Below are 20,579 nucleotides of genomic sequence, written 5' to 3' on the forward strand. Positions count from 1 at the left end.
GGCGCGCGTGTGTGTGTGTGGGGGGGGGGGGCTGCATTCCCGTGTGACCGGAGTGGTGCACAGAGCAGTGGGAGCTGTGCGGGAGGCTGCTTTGAGCAAGGGGGGGGGGGGGGGACTGGTGCCAAAGCAGTCCCAGGAGGAAGCAGCAATGGGGGAGGGCTCTGCTTTCCCAGCTCAGGGAGGGGAGAGCTGGGGGGTGCTGTGCTTACCCAGGTCGGGGAAGGGGGAAGCAGGGGGCGTTGCTTTCCTTGTCTGGGGAGGGGGCAGGGGGGTTTGCTTTCCCAGGCTGAGGGGAGAGGGAAGCAGGGGGATTTGCTTTCCCGGGGGGAGGGGCGGGGGGTTGTTTTCCCAGGCGGGGGCAGGGGAGACAGGGGGGTTGCTTTCCCAGGCTGGGGGGAGGGGCGGGGGGTTGTTTTCCCAGGCGGGGGCAGGGGAAACAGGGGGGTTGCTTTCCCAGGCTGGGGGGAGGGGCGGGGGGGTTGTTTTCCCAGGCGGGGGCAGGGGAAACAGGGGGGTTGTTTTCCCAGGCTGGGGGGAGGGGCGGGGGGTTGCTTTCCCAGGCTGGGGGGAGGGGCGGGGGGTTGTTTTCCCAGGCGGGGGCAGGGGAAACAGGGGGGTTGTTTTCCCAGGCTGGGGGGAGGGGCGGGGGGGTTGCTTTCCCAGGCTGGGGGGAGGGGCGGGGGGTTGTTTTCCCAGGCGGGGGCAGGGGAAACAGGGGGGTTGTTTTCCCAGGCTGGGGGGAGGGGCGGGGGGTTGTTTTCCCAGGCGGGGGCAGGGGAAACAGGGGGGTTGCTTTCCCAGGCTGGGGGGGAGGGGCGGGGGGTTGTTTTCCCAGGCGGGGGCAGAGGAGACAGGGGGGTTGCTTTCCCAGGCCGGGGGGGGGCGGGGGGGGCTGTACTTTCCGGGGAGGGGTTCTGCTCTCCGAGGCCGGGGAGGGGGCGTAGCCCCCGGGCAGATGCGGGGCGCGCCCTGCCGCTGCCTGGCTCCCGGCCGCTCACCTGCGGCCCAATCAGGTGCGCTAGGGGAGGGCCCGGCCCCGCTGGATCATTTTTCGCCCTGCGCTTCCTGCTCCGGGCAGTGCGGAGCCTCCTGCCCTGGTGCCCGCGCCGGGCCGGGGGCGATGGCCCTGCTGTCCCCGCCGCTCCGGGCCGCCAAGCCCAAGTGCAGCCTGCCCGCCCCCTACTACGAGGGCTTTCTGGAGAAGAAGGGGCCCCAGGACAAGGTAGGGCCCCTCCCGCGGGACCGGGGCTGAGCTGGGCTCCGAGTGCCAGGCCGAGCAATGTCCCCCCCAGGTCCCTCCCACGCCCACCCGCCAGCACCAGGGAGAAAAAAAACTCGCCCCCCTCCTCCATATCTAGAGGTGTCCCCGATCCCAAAGCCTAGCGCAGTCGGACTCGAACCCACGACTCAGGGCTCAACTCTGCAGCCCGCCTCTTTAACAGGCCGGACGCCTTGCCCTTAAACTTTGGGTCCTCTCAATGCCAAGGGGACAGGCCTTCTAGAAACACCCGCGGTCGCTGGCTCGGGCTTGCCTACGCACACAATTGCTCCATCCACTTCCTACCTTAATCCGGATTAATGATCAAATGCAAAGCCAGATCTTACAGGCAGCCCCTGTTTCCCTCCCGGGGCTTGGTCACAACTCTGGCTTTGGGGGTACTAGAAATCCCAGCTGGATTTGTCAGGCTTGCGCCTGTTTCTAAGGGCTTGTCTAGACAAGAAAGTTGCACTGCTTTCTTCAAGGAATGGGTTTAAACCAGGGCACTGCAAAGCATGAACTCCCTTATTCCGCGCCACTCCAGTTCATCTGACGAAGTGGGTTTTACCCACCAAAGCGCATGCCCCTAATCGATCCATTCGTCTGCAAGGTGCCACAGGGCTCCTCGTGGGTTTGGCAGATACAGACCAACACAGCGACCCCTGTGAGACTTTTCACAGTCCAGTTTAGCTCAAGCCGTTTCTAATCGACCTTTGCTACACGGAAATCGGCTTTGTCCACACTGCCTTTGGCCCTTGGTCGGGTTTAAACCAATGCAGCTTTCTCACCAAGACCGGCTCTTAGAAATAGCAGCCCCTGAGTGGTGTGTTAGGGGAATCCAGGTGGGAGTGGCTGCAAAATCCTGCGGGTGTGTGTGTACAAGGGACAAGCGCGATCCCGGGGTTGGGGGAGCTAGACGGGTGACACTTCTCCAGCTCTGCTGTGGAAGTGCTTTGTCTGTGCACTCCGGCCTCCGTTCCCAGGCAAGCCGGCCTCCTGCCCAAGCTGTGCTCCCTGGTGCTTTCCTTCTGTGCAGTTTGCCTGGGTCGTTCTGGGGGTTGCTGGATGAATGATGGGTCTGATCCTAGAGCAGGGGTGGGCAATAATTTTTGATGGGGGGAGCAGGGCACTTTTTTTTTTTTAAGTGGCCCCAGGCTGCCCTGGAAGAGGCAGGGTCTCAGGTGGAAGGGGCGGGGCCAGGACACTTCCTGCTTCCCCACCCCAGAGCCTGATTGGACTGGGGGAGGAGGAGTTTGTAAAGTCTTTGCCCCCCCAGAGAGAACCACTGGCTGTTCTGAACAGCTGGCGGTTCCCTCTAGGCACCTGCGCCCCTGGAGGTGGGAGGAGACTTTGCACGCTCCCCCCTGCCCCCAGGTAAATCAGGGCCTGGGGGAGGGAGATCACACGAAGTCCCTGCCCTGCAAGGGAGCGCCCCGCTTAGAGTCGACCGCCAGCTGAGCAACAGCTGGCAGTTGACTTTTCAGTGCTGAGCCGCTTGCAGGGTGGGAGGAGACTGATTGGCCTGGGGGCTGGGGAGCATCCGGCCCATGGAGGCCTTTTTCCCCGCCCCTGTCCTAGAGACTCCGATTGACATAAGCGAGCCCTGGACTGGGCTGTCAGCGCTGATGCTCGTGGGTAGGGATCCGCCGCTGAAGCGTGCTGAGCTGCTTAAACCCCTTTGCCTGGGCTGCCTTCAGGAACCCGGCCTGCATGGATGGCCCCCGAGCGGTCGTGCCGTCTGGACCACAGCTCAGACGCTGTCTCGATCAGGCCATGGACCTGAGGGGCAAGGGGGCGCCCCTCCAGAATGGGGACAGACAGAACGCCATGTGACAAGCCAGCTGTCTGCTCCAGGTGTCTTTCACCAGCTTGTTGGCCTTGGATAAGGACCCGTCGTTCTCTGGGGGTGACTGGGAGGATGTGGGGTCCCTTTAGTAGCCGGGTGAATTCTAGGCCCCCACTGGGTGTTGGACTGAGATGCAAAGAGCAGCATTGCCCCATGGGTGTGGGCAGCGACCCTCCACTTGTTCCGGGGGACTAACCTAGACACAGCTCTCTCTCCGCTCCTTCCCAGCTCTACATCTCAGGGTGGTTTACAAAGGTGGATGAGGAGCAGCGGTGAAAGTAACTTCACATTTCTTACAGACACTGTCCTAGTGCGACCCGTGTCCCTGCCAGCTCTTTCAATAGCTCCCTGCTGATTTTTGCTGCAGCTCAGCCAGCTCTTGCTGGAGCTGTGCACCAGGGTGCAGCCACTTACTTTCACCTGGGGTGAGGAGCATTAGCTCTGTTAGAGATGGGGAAACTGAGGCACAGCGTGTGGCACTGACTTGCCCAAGGGCCTGGGGGCGGGAGGAGTGCGGGAAGTTTCCTCCACCCTACCCCCACCCTGCAAGGAGCGTGCGGCACTTAGAGGTGCCACGTGCTCCTGGCAGGGCGGGAGGAGGCTATGCATGCAGGGCCTGATTGGCCTGGGGGTGGGGGAGCATGAGAAGTCTCTTCCCACTTCCAGGGGATGGGTGCTTAGTGGGGGGGGGGGGCAAAGAGGCTCCTCCACCACCAAGACCAATCTGGTCTGTGGGGGGGAAGCCTGAAGCATCATGGCCCCGCCCCCTCCATTTGAGGCTCCGCCCCTTCCGGTGCGCCACCCCTGGATTTGCCCAAAGTCACCCAGAGTCAGGATCAGAACCCAGATCTAACTCCCAGGTCTGTCCTCTTGTGCTACAAGAACTGGTTTTCTGCCCAGCTGGTCTTCATGCCCCAGGGCGCCCGTGAAGCCATATTGTGGCGTTGGCTTGGGGGCCGGATGGTGGGGCTCAGAGCCCTGGACTTCAGCTCCAGGTGGTGGGGCTTTGGCTTTCTACCCTGAGTCGAACACTGGTCCTGCTTAGCAGCCCCCCCAAAACCTGCTTGCAGTCCCCGAGGGGTCCCGGTCCCCCTGGCGAGGCGCACTGCTCTAGCTGTTAAACCCAGGACTTCAAACTCACTTGTGCCCAGTCACCAGGGTTCCCGCTACGTTTTTTCCATCCATGAGCGGATCGAGTTTTGTCACGTGCACCAACATCGAGGTCCCGTGCGCTTTGTGCGGGTGCCGGCCACCGCAGCGCCCGCCGGCTACTAACAAACATCCCAGCTCTCTAGAGATATCGACATTGGAAATGTTGTGGAAGAAGAAAGACTAGCAAAACAAGGGATAATGAACCAGCTGCAGGACTTTAAATGTGTATTTCACATGCAATCAAATAAAAAGCAAATTTGTACAGCAGAATGGTCAGTCGCCCGTGGCGATCTTATTAAAAAGGTGTCTGCGCCTGTTGCCTTTGCCAGGAAAGTAGAGTTGAAGGGGACTGAGCTGGCAGAGGTTGGGTTGGGCTGGGCTGTTGGGGCAGATGTGTCCAATCGTTCTCAGCTCCTGGTGAACTGTTGTTGAGTGGGCTCACTGCTTTACACCGTGCACATGTTGCTTCCTGTTACCCAAGAAATAGAAACCTGGAACTGGAAGGGACCTCAAGAAATCATCCAGTCCGGCCCCCTGCCCTCACGGCAGGATCAAGCACCCTCTAGATCATCCCTGACAGGTGTCTATCCAACCTGGTCTTAAATATCCCCAGGGATGGAGATTCCGCAACCCCCCCTGGGCAATTTATCCCAGTGTTTCACCACCCTGCCGGGAAGTTTTTCCCAATGTCCAACCTAAACCTCCCTTCCTGCAATTTAAGCCCTCCTTGTGCTCCCTCCTCCCTGCCCACATCCCCAGGGATCTCCATCCCTCCCTACCATTGCCTGCCCACCTGAAGGCAGAGGCCCACCTGGTTGTCCTGGCCTCGCCACGCCACTGGTATGGCTGTGGCGTGTCTGCACTGACATGCGATGCTGGCCCATGACACAGACATGACAGCACACCCCTATGTGCCGGGCTGCATGGCATGTCGGCACGCAATGGCCCAAGGAGGCATGCTCTTGGCCTGCAGGCGCCCGATAGGGTTGCTAGGTGTCCAGTTTTTACCCGGACAGTTCAGTATTTTGGCCTTCCGTCTGGGGGAAAAAAACAGAGAATATTGGACATGTAAAATGTCTGGTATTTTCTGTTTTCCTCCGACAGATGGCTGGCTGTGTCTGTAAGGGAGGGGGGAGTGAGAAGCACGGCAATTTAAAGGCGCAGTGACCTCTTTTTTTTTTTTTTTTTTTTGCCCAACCAATTTTTCCCTGCTCGTTTGGGATTTTTTGTGACGGTATCTGGCAACCCTAGCGCCCGGGGGCCTCTCGGTGCTCTCCACCGGGGTGAATTCGGGGCTCTGAAGCCGGCTGGCCAAAGGGCCAGTGCAGACCTGCTGGCAGAGGGGGCAGCGGAACTTTTATTTTGGGTCACAACACTTGCCTGTTGATGGCAAACCGTGAGCGAGGCAGCCTTTCCTTCCTGAGCGCTCCCGACCAGCCCACGCGTGACGGCCTCGGGGCTTTGCCCTCCCGCGTACCCCAGCTGGACAGTATGGGCCTGCCCTAAGCTCTGCCCCCTGCCCGGGCACCGGGACTCAGTAGTTAGCGCCCATCACTAGCGCAGCTCCCTCAGAGACAGACTCTCTGCCCCGGCGTGTCGGGCGCAGGGATGTTGGACCGGCTGCTTCCCCTGGGCTGAGATGGAGCCAGCCTGCAAGGGGTGGGAGTGGGCCCTATTGTTCTATAGACCGCTATAGAGCTGGCCACGCCAGGCCGTGCGCAGGTCCCCGTGCGTGGCATGCTCAGTAGGCCTGTGTTTGTGCCAGTCACCTGGGTGACTGCCCCGAAGGACACCCCCCGTTGGCTAAGCCCCTCCGGTCCCAGCCCCGACGCCTCTTTGCTCTGCCCTCGCAGGGGTTTAAGAAGTACTGGACGGGCCTGCGGGGGCTCACGCTGTATTTCTACAACGCCAGCCGAGACGTGCAGGTAGGCGGGAGCCGCTGCCCGGCGGCCGTGGGAAAGCCTTTCGGGAGCGGGCAGCGGCTCTCTCTCCTCGGGGCCTGATCCTGGAGGCACCCAGCACCTCTGTGGACCAGGCCCGCCTTTCTCACCCCTCCCACTGGCCTCTGGCCCTGAGGGCGTCCTGTCTGGGGTGGGTTGGCTGGCTGGGTGTCCGCCGCGCTGTCCTGGCGATGAGGGACTCGATCCCTCCGACCTGGGAAATAGTCCCCCCCCCCCCCCACGTTCCCCAGGGGTGAGAGGCTCTCAGCCTGCTTGGCTGTGGGGAGCCAGCCGGGGACCCATCCGGGCGGATTTGGTGACCCCAGCAGGCTGGCATCAACCAGGCCTCTGGGCAGGGCTGGATTTGAACCAGCAACCCAGAGGTGTTTTATTTCCCACCCCACCCTAGCACAGTGGTGGGGGGCAGGCAGGGCTCCCTGGCGGGCACCTCTCTGCCCCAATTCTCGGGCACCCTGCGGTGGGCTGCAGGAGTGGGGCTGGCTGGCACCCCCCGCCCCCGCCCCTGCCCCACACCGATCTGTGCTTTGCCCCCACAGCATGTGGAGGAGCTCGACCTGGACGCCTTCGTGTCCCTGACCGACTGCCACCTGCGGAGCGGCCCCCGGGCCGGCGATGACGGGGTGGGGCTCAGCCTGAAGCTGAGGGGGCAGGAAGTGAAGTTAAAGGTGCGTTTGGTCTGCGTGGCCGCGGCTCAGCCCCCTCTCCCTCCCCCCCACTGGGGTTACCCCAGTAACGTGCGTTTCCCTTGCAGGCCGAAAGCCTGGAGACTCGGGAGATGTGGAAGGGCTTCATCCTCACCGTGGTGGAGGTAGCACGCCCGGCTGGTGCTAGAATGAGAAACCCTCCCCCTCACCCACCCGCCCCCGGCTCCCCGGTCCCGTCCTTGTGCCCCACATGCCTTGCTATACAGACGAGCCCCACACGCCCACCCTGGCTACACCCACCCACTCCAGCTACACCCACCCACCCCACACACCCACTCCAGCTACACACACCTGCCCCCACGCCCATCCCAGCTATGCCCACCCACCCACTCCATCTGCCCACCCCGGCTGCACCGACCTGCTCCACCCACCCGCTCCACCTGTCCACCCCAGCTGCACCCACCTGCTTCACCCGCCCACTCCACCTCTCCACCCTGGCTACACCCGTCCACTCCAACTACGACCACCCCAGCTACACCCACCCACTCCACACACCTACGCCAGCTACACCCATCCACTCCACATGCCCAACCCAGCTACACACACCTGCCTCCATGCTCACTCCAGCTATGCCCACCCTGGCTACACCCACCCGCTCCACAAGCCCACCCCAGCTACGCCCATCCCGGCTACACACAGCCACCCCGGCTACACACACCTGCCCCCATGCCCACCCCAGCTACACCCATCCCGGGGCTACACACGCCCACCCTGGCTACACCCACCCGCTCCACAAGCCCACCGCAGCTACACCCATCCCGGCTACACACGCCCATCCCAGCTACACATACCATTGCCCATCCCATGCACGTCCCTACCTGGGCATGCTCACCCCTGTCCTCCCCAGTCCTCTCTGCTTCAGCTCCCACCGGCCCGATGCAAACCTAAAGCCATTCACCTGTGCCCCCTCCCCCAGACTGTGCATGTGTCATGGCAGGTCTCCCTTGGGTGCTCAGAGCCCACCCTGGGCTCTGCTCCTGGGCATTCCCAGCCCCTTTGCCCCATGTCAAATTCAGCCCCTGCAGGCCTTCAGCAGGGGGGAAGTCTGAGTCCACGGAGCTCAGGAGCCGTGGCAGGACTGGTGGGGGATGGGAGACAGTGCAGCTCTGGCCCCCGCTGCTGGCTGATTGGTGGGTGGCACAGAGGGGGGTGTGCAGCCTCAGGGCCAGGGCTGGGAGCAGCCTAAGGTCCCCAGCGGGAGGGGTTGATGGAGGCTCCCGTCCGGCCTGGTGGGACTCAGCAGGTCGCCCCTGTCCCTGCAGATGAAAGTCCCCTCCAACCTGACCTTGCTGCCCGGCCACATCTACATGATGTCCGAAGCCCTCGCCAAAGAGCAGGAGCGCCAGGCCTGGCTGAGCCAGTGCCTCTCCGCCAGCTCCCTCGACTACGACTCGGTGGAGGAGATGCCGTAGTGAGTGGGGCCCGGTGGGAGGCGGAGGCTGATGTACGCGGCGCGGCTCAGTCGTCCGGCTGGTCCGGTGTCCTGACGGGCCGGGCAGTCGAGCTCCCCGACTGGCCCATCCAGGCTGGAATCTCACCCTCGCCGAAGGTGTCCGGTTCAGCAAGTGGCCAGCCCGGGTCGTCCCCCGGCCGTAACCCCTGGCCCGTGCGGTTCAGCTCTCGCCGGCCCTGTGCAGCCACCGCCCTGTGGGCCCCGGGACCTCGGCTGCCCAAGCCAGCGCCAGCCCGGGTGGGGGTGGGATTGAGCAGCGGTGGAGGGGGGTTGGCTGGTTGGTAGCTGGTGGTCTCAGAGCTGCCCCCCTCTCCAAGGCTCCAGGCCCTGGGTGGGTTTGAGTCCTGCAGGGAGGGCCCGGCATGTTCACTGGGTCTCTCCTTTGGCCTGCGTTTCCCAGCTGCTATTTCAAGGTCTCCAGGACAGAGGCCCAGGTGCTGCTGGAGAGGAACCCGGATTGCGGCAACATGCTGCTGCGCCCAGGGGGCGACGGGAAGAGCATCTCGGTGACCACGCGCCAGATGCTGAATGGGTGAGAAGGCGGGGGCGGGGGGGGGGGCAGATTTCCATGACTTGGCTCGTCGAATAGTCGGTGTAATTTGCATCGACCATTCGATTAGTCGATAAAGGAGCCGCGCCCCAGCGCTGTGGCTACACTTCAAAGGCGAAAGCGCTGCAGGGAGCCGAGTGAGTCCCCAGCTGACCCCGGCTCCACACGGCGCTGTCGCTCTAAAGCCGCCCCTCCTCATCCCTCCCCCCCGCTGCCTCTTTCTCATAGAGGCAGCGGGGGCGGGGGGGGAGTGACGACTTGACTAGTCTTGACTAGTCTTTCACTTCCCTAGTGAGAAGGTGGGGGGATGGTCGGGGGCAGTCTGCTGGGGGGAGGCTCCAGGGCTGGAAGGGGGCAGACCTGATGCTAGTATATGGGGTGAAGCCCATGGGGCGGGAGTGTGAATCCTGGCACTAGTGTGGGTGGGGGGGCCGTAGTGCACATGGGGTTAGGAGTATGAATCCTGGCACTAGTGTGGGTGGGGGCCCTAGTGCACACAAGGCTGGGAGTGTGAATCCTGGCACTAGTGTGGGTGGGGGCTGTAGTGCACATGGGGTTAGGAGTACGAACCCTAGCACTAGTGTGGGTGGGGGCTGTAGTGCACACAAGGCTGGGAGTGTGAATCCTGGCACTAGTGTGGGTGGGGGCTGTAGTGCACATGGGGTTAGGAGTGTGAATCCTGGCACTAGTGTGGGTGGGGGCTGTAGTGCACACAAGGCTGGGAGTGTGAATCCTGGCACTAGTGTGTATGTGGGGGCCGTAGTGCACATGGGGTTAGGAGTATGAATCCTGGCACTAGTGTGGGTGGGGATCCTAGTGCACCCAGGGCTGTGTTCACACGTGTTGTGGGGGTTGAGTGGTACAATCTCCCCATTCCCTTGCAGCAAGGCGGTGGTGAAGCACTACAGAGTGAGCTGCCTGGGCCGGCAATACGTCATTGACGTCGAGCAGCCGGTGAGTGGGCCCGTTCTGCACCCCCACTTTACGCAGACACAGGGACCGGGGGCTCATCCCCGGGCAGATCAAACGGCCGGGGATGCACAGCCACCAAGTAGCAGGCCTAGGAGCCAGGCCTTGATCACTTCCGCTGCTGGAGACTCTGTAGGCGCTATAGAGCCTAAGACACACACACAACTAAAAAGTTCCGGTCAGCAGCATCCAGCAGTGCTCCCCCATTCACCCCTGGATCATGAACCCATGGAACTCACTGCTGCAGGGTGATAATGTGGCAAATGGCTAAACGAGATCCCCCAAAGCCACAGGGATAGGAATAAGAATTACCTAGACGGTTACACCAGCTAGGATAGCAGTGGCAGGGGCTGGCAACCCGCATGCTGCAGGGCATGGTCTGACTGCCAGCGGGGGGTCAGGAAGGAACGCCTCACCCCTGGGGATATTGCACAGGTAAGTGCATTATGATGGGCTTGCACTTGGCATCGGCAGAGGCCCCGTCACGGCTCGGCTGCGCTGATCCCCCTCCAATGCGCCTGCTGGGCCAGGTTCTTTCTGAGGCAGGGGGTGACTGTCTTTGCCTCCTCCTGGCAGTCCCTGGGGATGTCAGCTAGGAGCACGAAGCCCTGCAGGCCAGGAGTGCCACCCGCAGGCTGCTAGGCTGGGGGCGGGGTCTCCAAAGCTGGCTCCACCCCCCCCGGGGCCGGGGCCTCAGGGGGGCCCAGAGCTGAGTCTGACATGGTCTCCCTCCAGCATCAGTGCTCCTCCCTGGCAGACGTGGTGCATTACTTCGTCTCCAACACCAAGAACACCCTGGTGCCCTTACACCTGGATGAGGACTACGCGGAGAAGTTAGGTAGGTTCCCTCCTCCCATGAGCCCCAGGCACGCAGGGGCGGAGCTAGTGAACACACAGGCACCAGTGCATGATGGGTGGGCACCAGTACGGGGGTGTGCCAGCTGTCTTTAGGGGAATGATCCTCATAGCGGGGGAGTGGGGAAGGGCGGGTGCATATCAGATGGCTGGGTGGGACCTGAGGGGGCAGGGTGGGTCCAGGGGGGCACATGCATTGGCAGTGTGTGTCTGGGAGAGGGCATGTGGGGAGGTAGCTTGGGAGGGGGGAGAGGACCCACGGGGAGGTAGCTTGGGAGGGGGGAGAGGGCCCACGGGGAGGTAGCTTGGGAGGGGGGAGAGGGCACATGGGGAGGTAGCTTGGGAGGGGAGAGGGCCCACGGGGAGGTAGCTTGGGAGGGGAGAGGGCCCACGGGGAGGTAGCTTGGGAGGGGAGAGGGCCCACGGGGAGGTAGCTTGGGAGGGGGAGAGGGCCCACGGGGAGGTAGGTTGGGAAGGGGGAGAGGGCACACGGGGAGGTAGCTTGGGAGGGGGAGAGGGCCCACGGGGAGGTAGCTTGGGAGGGGGAGAGGGCCCACGGGGAGGTAGCTTGGGAGGGGGAGAGCGTTCACGGGGAGGTAGCTTGGGAGGGGGTGAGGGCCCACGGGGAGGTAGCTTGGGAGGGGGTGAGGGCCCACGGGGGGGACACGCCAGCTGGGGCATGTGGGTGCTGGTGGGCGGAGGGTGCGTGGACGTGGGTCCGTCCCTGCGCCGGGCCGTGCGTGCGTGATCTCTGCGTGTGCTGCGCTGCATGTCCCGCTACAGAGGGGGCCTTGTCCCGTCTTGGAAGCTGTCTGCTTCCAAGCCTGGGCTGCCCTTCCCGGCCAGGCTCCTCCCTTCCCAGAGCTGGCCCCCCCTCCCACACTGGGCCCCCCTCCCAGAGCTAGGGATCCCCTCCTCCACCAGCCTACCCCTTGCCCTTCCAGGGCTGCCCAGGCCCCCGCCCGCCCTCTGACTCCCCTTTCGGGGGTGTGTTGCAGAGTTTGTGGAGACCGATAAGGAGAATGGAGAGAACGTCTGGAAACCGTCCATGCCCCCCTGCCCGAAGCCCAAAGGTAAATGTGCCAGGCTGCCACTCGGGGACCTGGCTCGTCCCCGCAGGGCGTGGGGCTGTTGGGCTGCGAAGAGGGTGCACGCCGGGCCCCTCGACCTGCCGTGGCCTGGCCCCAGCACAGTTTACGGGCCTGCCAGTGGCCATGAGGCAGCCAGGCCCTTTATAGCCCCAGCGGGGCCCCCAATGCTGCGAGCTTCCCCCACAGCGGTGCCCTGCCCCCGCCAGCTGGGACTCCAACGCTGTGCGCTTCCCCCGCAGCGGGGCCCTCACGCCTGTTGGCCCCGCCGTATCGGTGCATTGGACAAGTCTGCTGTGCCCATCGCACTGCTTCTCGCATGCCCTGCAGTCCCCCCCGCCCCCGGCTGGGTCAGTGCGCTCTTACCTGGGCGGCTCGCCCAGAGCCCTGTATTGCCTCCCTGTGTGGCAGGGCCCCTCCCCTAACCCTGTGCCCGTCTGGCTCCCAGGGGGTACCAGAGGGGACGCACTGACTCCACCCCCCTTCAGAAGCCCTCAGGGGAAAGCCCGTCTCCCGCCGCCGGTGGCGGAGAGGGAGGACGAGGACCAGACCTACATGAATGACGAAGGTGAGATCCGGGGCCCCGCTGCGGGCTGGGTGTGGTCGGGCTGCCCCCGGGGGCGGGTGAGTAAAATACCATCGAGGTGGCTGCTTGCCTGGTGTCTTTCCGGGCCACCCTGGGGTGGGCTCTTCGAAGGAATCTCTGATGCCGGGTGGAAGGGGCGGGTTGCCCCTGAGGAGAAGGCTGGCGCCGGGGACGGATTCGGGCCCTGGGACCAGAGAAGTATCCTCAGTGGAAGCCCCCGTCTGCAGCCCCCACCCCCACTCCGCCAACTCCCTTCTCTCCGGACAAACAGGAGAAACGGTCTGAGATAAACAGGATGAAGTTTACTAAGGACAAATGCAAAGTGCTCCCCTTAGGAAGGAACAATCCGTCTCACACCTACAGAATGGGAAGCGACCGTCTAGGAAGGAGTCCTGCAGAAAGGGATCTAGGGGCCATAGTGGACCCCAAGCTAAATATGAGTCAACAGTGTGAGGCTGTTGCAAAAAAAAGCAAACGTGATTCCGGGAGGCATTAACAGGTGTGTTGGGAGCACGGCGCGAGAAGTCGTTCGTCCGCTCTGCTCTGCGCTGATTAGGCCTCAACTGGAGTTTTGTGTCCAGTTCTGGGCGCCGCATTTCAAGAAAGATGTGGAGAAATTGGAGAGGGTCCAGAGAAGAGCAACAAGAATGATGAAAGGTCTAGAGAACATGACCTGTGAAGGAAGACTGAAAGAATTGGGCTTGTTTAGTTTGGAAAGGAGAACACTGAGGGTGTGTCTAAACTACATGGCTCCGTTGACGGAGCCATGTAGATTAGGCTGATCGGCAAAGGGAAATGAAGCCGCGATTTAAATAATCGCAGCTTCATTTAAATTTACATGGCTGCCTCGCTGAGCCGACAAACAGCTGATCAGCTGTTTGTCGGCTCAGCGCGCTAGTCTGGACGCTCCCGCGCCGACCTGAAATCCCTTTATCGACCTCCCCGTTATGCCTCGTAGGATGAGGTTTACCGGGGAGGTCGATAAAGGGCTTTCATGTCGACAGGGGGGCGTCCAGACAGCTGATCAGCTGTTTGTCGGCTCAGCGCAGCAGCCATGTAAATTTAAATGAAGCCGCGATTATTTAAATTGCGGCTTCATTTCCCTTTGCCAAACAAGCAAATGTACATGGCTCCGTCGACGGAGCCATGTAGTTTAGACGTACCCTGAGAGGGGACAGGATAGCGGTTTTTGGTATCTAAAAGGGTGTCACAAGGAAGAGGGAGAAAAATTGTTCTCCTTGGCCTCTGAGGATAGGACAAGAAGCAAGGGGCTTAAACTGCAGCAAGGGAGGTTCAGCTTGGATATTAGGAAAAACTTTCTCACTGTTATGATGGTGAAACACTGGAATAAATTGCCTAGGGAGGTTGTGGAATCTCTATCACTGGAGATATTTAAGAGCAGGTTGGATAGACATCTGTCAGGGTGGTCTAGACAGTACTGGGTCCTGCCATGTGGGCAGGGGGCTGGACTGGATGACCTCTCGAGGTTCCTTCCAGTCCTAGTGCTCTAGGATTCTGTTGTTGTGCTTCCAGATGTGGCAGCCATCAAGGGAACGAAGCCAAAGCTGCCCGGCGGTGAGTACACAGTCCGTGGGGTGGAGGCTGCACTGCTGGGTGACCCACGTGCCTGCCGGGGGGGGAGGGGCTGCCCATGGCATGGCACCGAGACCACGTCCAGAGGGAGCAAGGAGCCTGCCCTACGGCCGTAGCCGAGAGCCAGCTGGCTTGGAGTTCAGGTGGTGGAGAGAGTTACGCACTGAGCTCCAGAGGGCCCAGGTTCAATTCCTCCTGTTGGTGTGACAGCTATAGAGCATATGCCCAGGGCTCCCCCGCCCCCGACACACACCTGGGTTCCCCTCCCCCCACTGGGGGTTGTCGGGTCCACTGCTCTGCCTGGAGCCCCATGTGGCCTCCCAGAGGTCCGGGATGGAGACAGCGAATGGCCCCTCAGTGCAGACGGCTCCCCGGGCAGCTACCCCGGGAGAAGGAGCCGCTCCCTGGCTGTGACTGGCGAAGGGGAGGAATCCCAGTGCACCGGGGGGAAGAGGAATTTGAGTGACGCTAAGGGAGAGGTGAAAGGACCCGCAGCGGCAGCCTGGCCCGCCCAGGACGTGGGTGGTTCGGCCTAGTGGGTAGGGCCAAGAGCCAGGCCTAGCGGTTAGAGCAGATGCAGGGCCTGGTGGTTGGTGCTGGAGTTGGAAAGCAGGAGTCAGGCCTCAGGGCAGGGCCGGGGCAAAGCCGGGAATGGGAGTCAGAGCCCCGAGCTGGGGGCGAGAGCAGGGTGGGTGGCAGTGGCGGCAGGCTGGGTGTTACCAGCTGGCACACGCCGCTTCCTGGAATCCCCCCGTGCTGAGCTAGGGGCCTGGACTGCCCCTGGGTGGGGGGCTCCATTCCCCACAGTTCGTCGCTCTGCCGGGGGCTTGGAAACAGCCCGGTTCTAGCCCAGACCCCTGCCCGGGACGTGCTATGGGACCCAGGGCTGCATCCTGGCTGCCCCGGCCCAGAGCCTCCAAGGTGCCTGACGGGGTTGGGTGGCTGTGGGTCTGGGAGGGGCACAGGTAGGGAGGCTGGCTGGGTAGGCACATGGCTCCGGAGCCCAGCTTTCGGGGTGGCTCTGGGGCCGCTCCTGTGGGGGGTCCCCTGCGGCAGCAGGCACCGGCTCCGGGGGGCTGGGCGGGGCCGGCGGACTGAGCCTCTGCCCTTCTGTTTTCAGTCACGGTGGGCGGCGTGAAGGTGATTTGGGAAGGGGGCGGCCAGGTCAAGATGCCGCCTGTGCCAGCCGCAAAGCCAGGTACAGCTGATTGGATGCCCCGCCCCCGCCGGAGCCCTCCGCTCGCCTCCACCCTGCCCTCTGCGCACCAGCGGCCCCCCCTCCTGTCGTGTTGCCAGAGCTCGCCCATGGAGGAGGTGGGGGAGGCGCTGGCGGGCGTCCCTGTGCCCCTCGCAGGGGAGCAGGGTCCACGGGATAAGCCCAGCGTGGCCCGCAGTCGCTCACGGCCTGACGTGGCTTTGGGCAGGCCCTGGAAGCCGTTGGACTGGGCCCCACGGGAGCGGGCTGGCTCTCTGGGGCCCCATTGCAAAGCCCATTCTGCTCCCCTCCTCCGCCCCTTCTAGCCACAGGGAGCAGGGTGGGGCAAGAGAGGGCGTGCTCGGAGCTGGGGTGCGTGGCCGCAGTGGAGGCAGCGAGAGTGGAGACAAAAGGGGGGGCTCTCCGAAGTCCCCAGGGTGTTTTCTGTTGGGTGGGGAGCCCCGTGCAGATCGGTGCTGTCTGAGCCGAGACCTCTCCGGCAGCGGGGGGCCATTCTCCGGCACTTCCTGTCGGAAGAGCACCACAGAGCCTTGGCACCACCAGCTGCGTGCTGCAGAGGGGAAACTGAGGCCCAGAAAAGGGCCGTGACTTGCCCCGGGGCACCAGGAGCAGTGCCCGGGTCCTCTGCCCCCTCCCGCCCCCACAAAGCACTGCAAGAGTCCCCGAGTGCCACCCATGCAAGCAGGTCTCGGGCTGCCCCCAGGCGCGGAGGGCTGGGGTGGTGGGACAGGCGGGGGGGATAGGGGCTTCCCTGCTGATGCCCAGCTCTGCTTGCTCCGTCCCCAGCCACTAAAGACCTGAGCACGAGGGCGCCTAGCAACAGCCCCAACCTCCGGAAGGATGGCGGCAGCTCCTCCCGCGAGGCCCTGTCTTGGGTTCGAGACTTCTCCACAGGTCAGTGGGGCCCGTGGCTCGAGAGGTGGGGGAGAGGGGCCAACTCTGCAAGGCAGAAGGGGCGGGGCTTTGGTCAGAAGGGGCGGGGCTTCAGTCAGAAGGGGCGGGGCCGTGGTCAGAAGGGGCGGGGCCAGGCGGACCCCAGAGCCCTGTAGAGCGGCATGCCGGCGGCTATTTAAAGGGCCCGGGGCTCTGGCTACTGCTGTAGTGGCAGCTGGGAGCCCCAGGCCCCTTTGAATCGCTGGGCCCTGGGGTAGCTGCCCCTTTGCCTGGGTGGGGCTGCAGGTGGCCTATGGACTGTCTGTGCTGGTTACTCTGCCCTTGTGGCAGGAGCAGGGGTCCGGCAGCCCGGACGCCTGGGTTGTGATCCCAGCTTTGGTTGGCTTTGTGGCCTAGTGGTTAGAGCTGGTGACTGCCAGTCAGGCTCCCTGGTTTCATGTCCCAGTGCTAGACGGGCCTGGGCTCTAGTCCGGCTCCGGTTCTGTAGCTGCCTTCTCCCCCTCTGCCCACAGACATCTCGGAGGAGCTGGCGCGGAAGCTCCAGGAGCGAAGGGCCAACCTCGAGAACTGACCTGCCGGGCAAGGAGGGTTCAGCTGGGAACACGGGCGCCAGTCCTCCCGGGGCACCAGCCTTGGCCCCGCACCGCTCCCCGCTCTTGTGCAGCCTTGGTCACGGAGCCAGGCCCGGCTCTGCTTCTCTGGCCCTTTTCCAGCACCTTCCGCCCCACTGGCCCCAGGCGGCCCCCCGAGAGCTTCAGCTCTGGGCTCTTCCCGGTGATTTTCTAGGGGCAAAGGCGCTGGCGCCCTGGCTGGGTGAGCCCCAGGCTGGACAGGGCTGCCCCCCTCCATTGCTCAGAGGGGCTGCCGAAGGGAGGGACAGAGGCCACGTGGGCCGATCTGGCCACCAGAGAGGCTGCCACCAGCCTTGCTGCGATCGGGGGGGCACCCGGAACAGCCACACGATTCCCACCTTCCCGGTGGGGTCTCCTGGGGGCGAGGGGCTAATCCCCTCGCCTAGACCAGCCCTTTGCAGGCTGCGGTGCCGGGAGATGTACAAGGGCCTTCCTTTGCCCGAGGGTGTCTCACACTGCAGGGTAAAACACAGAGCCGGGGGGGGCGGGGTGATGCCCCCCCCCCATGGCTGGCAGCTAGAAGTGAGGGGCAGAGGCAGGCTGGCCAGAGAGCCTCCCAGGGCTAGAATAGCAGGCGGGCTGCAGGGTCGGTCTGGGGGCATCAGCAAAGCTGTCTGCGGTGGGAGCCCAGGGCAGTCCTGCTGGGTGAAAGTGGGGTGCATTGCCGGAGCTGTGCCTCCAGGAAGCCCTTCGGTTGGGCAGCAGCTCAGGAGTGAGGGGCACTGGCCCCGCTGGGAATGGGGCCCAGGGCTCGTACTGCAGGGAGGGGCCGATCAGAGCCGAGCATGTGGAACGTTCTCGGGGCCAGGACTCCGGGGTGCTCCTCGGTCCCTCCCCCACCTCGGCCCGCGGGAACCAGAACAGCCAGCCCGAGTCCTGCTAGCCCAAGGTCCTGTCTTCTGCCAGCACCAGGTGCCCCTGGGGCAATGAAGAGAACAGGGCAGTTACTGAGTGATCCAGCCCCGGCTGCCGGCAGCCAGAGGCTACAGATGCCCAGAGCATGAGGTTACATCCCTGCCCACCTTGGCTAATCCCCATTGCTGGATCTGTCCCCCAGGAATGATCTGACTCCTGGTTGAACCGTCTGGCCTTCATCGTGTCCCCTGGCAAGGAGTTCCCCAGGTTGGCTGTGCACTGTGGGAAGAAATACTGTGGTTTGCTTTAAACTGGCAGCCTGTTCAGGTCACCGGGTGACCCTGGTGCCGGGGTTAGATAACACTTCTAGTCTATCCCTGCTTGGGTGTGTCTTTCCCAAGTCCATCCTGTCCGTCTCGCCTCCTACCGCAGCTGTCCCAGTCCTCTGCTCCTTTCGGTGCCCTTCTCTGTGCCTTTTCCAATGTATCTTCCCTGGGATCGGGCAACCCGAAGAGCCCGCTGGGCGTGCCGGGGTCTATACGAGGCACGATGGTATTTTCTGTCTGATTATCTAGCCCGATCCTGACACCGGTAGCGGGTTTTGGCTGCTGCTGCGTACTGAGCGGATGTTTTCGGATGGATCCGCAGTGGCTCCAGGATGGCTTTCTGGAGCAGTATCCGCTAATTTAGGGCCATCATTTTCCAGAACAGCAGCCCCCCACTGTGCCCCGTGCGGGAGGAATCCTTCATCCTTCTCACCGGGCTTCGCTAGTTTGCAAAGTGTCCAATTCCCTTTTAAAGCTTCAGTGATGAATCGTTCCTGGTCCCCCAATGCCCTGCCCTCCTCTGATCTGTGCTAATCGCCTCCCGGCCCTTCCCGCTCACCCCCACAAGCCGGAACCCAGAGATCCTGGCCTGCCCGTGCACCGGACTAATCCAGGCATTGACTAGGGGAGCTTGACTGTGGCCCAGGCGAGGGTACACCATGCTGCCAGGAGTGGTGTTGCACTCGGAGTGCAGCGCTGGGGTGCTCTCTGCCAGCCACTCGCTTGGTGGTTCCCTGGCTGCATGGGGGGCCTGAGCTTTGGAAGGGATTTGTACAGCGTGATTGTTACTCTCGTTGCCAATAAAACTGTTTTCCTTCCACCTTGCCTCACTGGTGGTGTGTGGGGCTAGCCCCAGTGGCCTGTCTTAGCAGGCCCAGCCTGGTTGTGCTCAGCAGCTGGAGAGAGGGGAGCGGGTGCATGGGGGGTAGGTATCAGGGCTCCAGGCTTTGAGGCGCTCTCTGCCACTGTCATGCTGTGTGACCTTGGGTGAGTCACTAGTGATGCCTAACATTCTCAAGCATGCCCAGTGGCTGTGGATGCCCGACTTGAGACAGCTGGGGCCTGATTTTCAGAGGGTCTGATTACCCCAAATTCCTGTGGGCATCACAGGGGGGAGGGGGTCAGCCCTTTGAAAAAGCAGGTGCCGTGTGTCTCTGGTTGGGCACCCAAAATCCCTGGGCATGCTGGGAGGAATTTTGGGCCATCCCCTGTTGGACCCAGAGCGCTGGGACTTAAGGCTAGAGCTACACGGAGAAGGTGCTTAAGGAAAGCTTGTTACCATGGCTGTAAAAGTACAGGGCGGTGGGGGCAGCGGCCGATTGACAGCCATGTGGGGTGGGAAGGCCGTTAACCCCTGGGGGAGGGGGAGTTTACTTGCAGGATTCCAGGGCTTGTGGTGGTCGCTTCTCTTGGCATTGGGGGTTTAGTGCAGAAACATCCTTGCTTGGCCTCCCCTTGCACCCTCCAGCCCCATCCCTCATCCGCGTCCCTACTGGTGTCCGCAGCGGCTGGGGGCTGATACACAGTGGTACCAAGGGCCTTCCAGAGGCCCGGCGGGGGCTCATGCGGGCTGGGCAGCGGCCTGATAGCCTCAGGGCTGTTCCCTCTGCTAGCACGGCCCCTGCTCAGGCCGGGGTGTGGAGGGGTCTGCAACCCTCTCGTGCGCCGAGTGATCCGTGTGCTAAGGCTGCCCTGGCCGGACGGGGCGGCTGCGTGTTCCCAAAGCAGGCGGCAGCGCGCCCGGGGCCAGCAGGACCAAGCGCTTTGTCTGTGTAACAAAGGCTCGGATTGCGGTCTCCGGCCTGGCCTAGGCTGGAACGCTGGGTCAGCGTCACTGGAGCTTTGGGAGGGATGAGCCTCCCGGGGGCTATGTGCCATGAATGAGCTGACGTCGCGTTGCTGGAAGCAGCTTGGCTGCAGTTGGGCGCGAGTTACTGCACAGCAGGGCCCGTCGGCTGCAGGTCCCTGCTGAATCGCTGCCCCCCCCCCCCCAGGCTGGCTGGTGGGCGGGAGGGGGACCATGATGGACAAACACCTCCCTGTTTCAGTGCTGGCCCATAGCCGGGGGGGGATGGGTCCTTGTGCAATTCCAGCCCATTCCCCTTGCCGGAGCCTTTCCCAGCCCCCTGGGCAGGACTGAGCCCGGCCTGGAAATCCCCTAACCAGCCCCCTCCCCTGCCTGCCCATGCGGAAGCTGTGCTGTTAAGGGCCCCTGGATTCGGCGTCCATCCAACCCACGCCCTGCCCCACTTGAGTGCATCAGGCCACGCACGCTCCCGAGCTGCCTGGTGCTCTAGAGATGGAAGAGGGGGAGCAACTTGGCAGCCATGTGCAGAAATGGTGTCCCCTTTGGGGGAGCTGCCAAATGGAGGGGGGGGGCTGCTTTGATCTCGTCTCCATCACCAGGGGCTTTGCACAGTAGGGCTACGTCTAGACTGGCATGATTTTCCGCAAATGCCATTTTTGCCATCGGGGCTTTTTTGCGCAAAACAAATCTGAGCCGTCTACACTGGCCCTTTTGCCCAAAGGGGAGCAGCACAGTATTTCCGCAAGAAGCACTGATTTCTTACATGACATCTTCAGTGTTCTTGCAGAAATTCAAGCGGCCAGTGTAGACAGCTGGCAAGTTTTTCCGCAAAAG

General features: G+C 62.9%; 1 protein-coding gene across 1 annotated transcript; it reads left to right on the forward strand.

The window, feature by feature from the left end:
• Nucleotides 1–1,012: 1,012 nt before the first annotated feature.
• On the forward strand, nt 1,013–18,758 carry STAP2 (signal transducing adaptor family member 2). Its single transcript, XM_075903026.2, has 14 exons — nt 1,013–1,222; nt 6,110–6,181; nt 6,754–6,882; nt 6,969–7,025; nt 8,184–8,332; nt 8,775–8,906; nt 9,809–9,878; nt 10,629–10,731; nt 11,747–11,821; nt 12,285–12,404; nt 13,956–13,997; nt 15,136–15,213; nt 16,018–16,125; nt 16,638–18,758. The coding sequence occupies exons 1-14, from the start codon at nt 1,121–1,123 to the stop codon at nt 16,694–16,696; spliced, it is 1,296 nt and encodes a 431-aa protein (XP_075759141.2). The 5' UTR covers nt 1,013–1,120; the 3' UTR covers nt 16,697–18,758.
• The last annotated feature ends 1,821 nt before the right edge of the window (nt 18,759–20,579 follow it).

Source organism: Pelodiscus sinensis, chromosome 32 (genome assembly GCF_052426305.1).
Source record: "Pelodiscus sinensis isolate ZL-2025 chromosome 32, ASM5242630v1, whole genome shotgun sequence".
Taxonomy (NCBI): Eukaryota; Metazoa; Chordata; order Testudines; family Trionychidae; genus Pelodiscus; species Pelodiscus sinensis.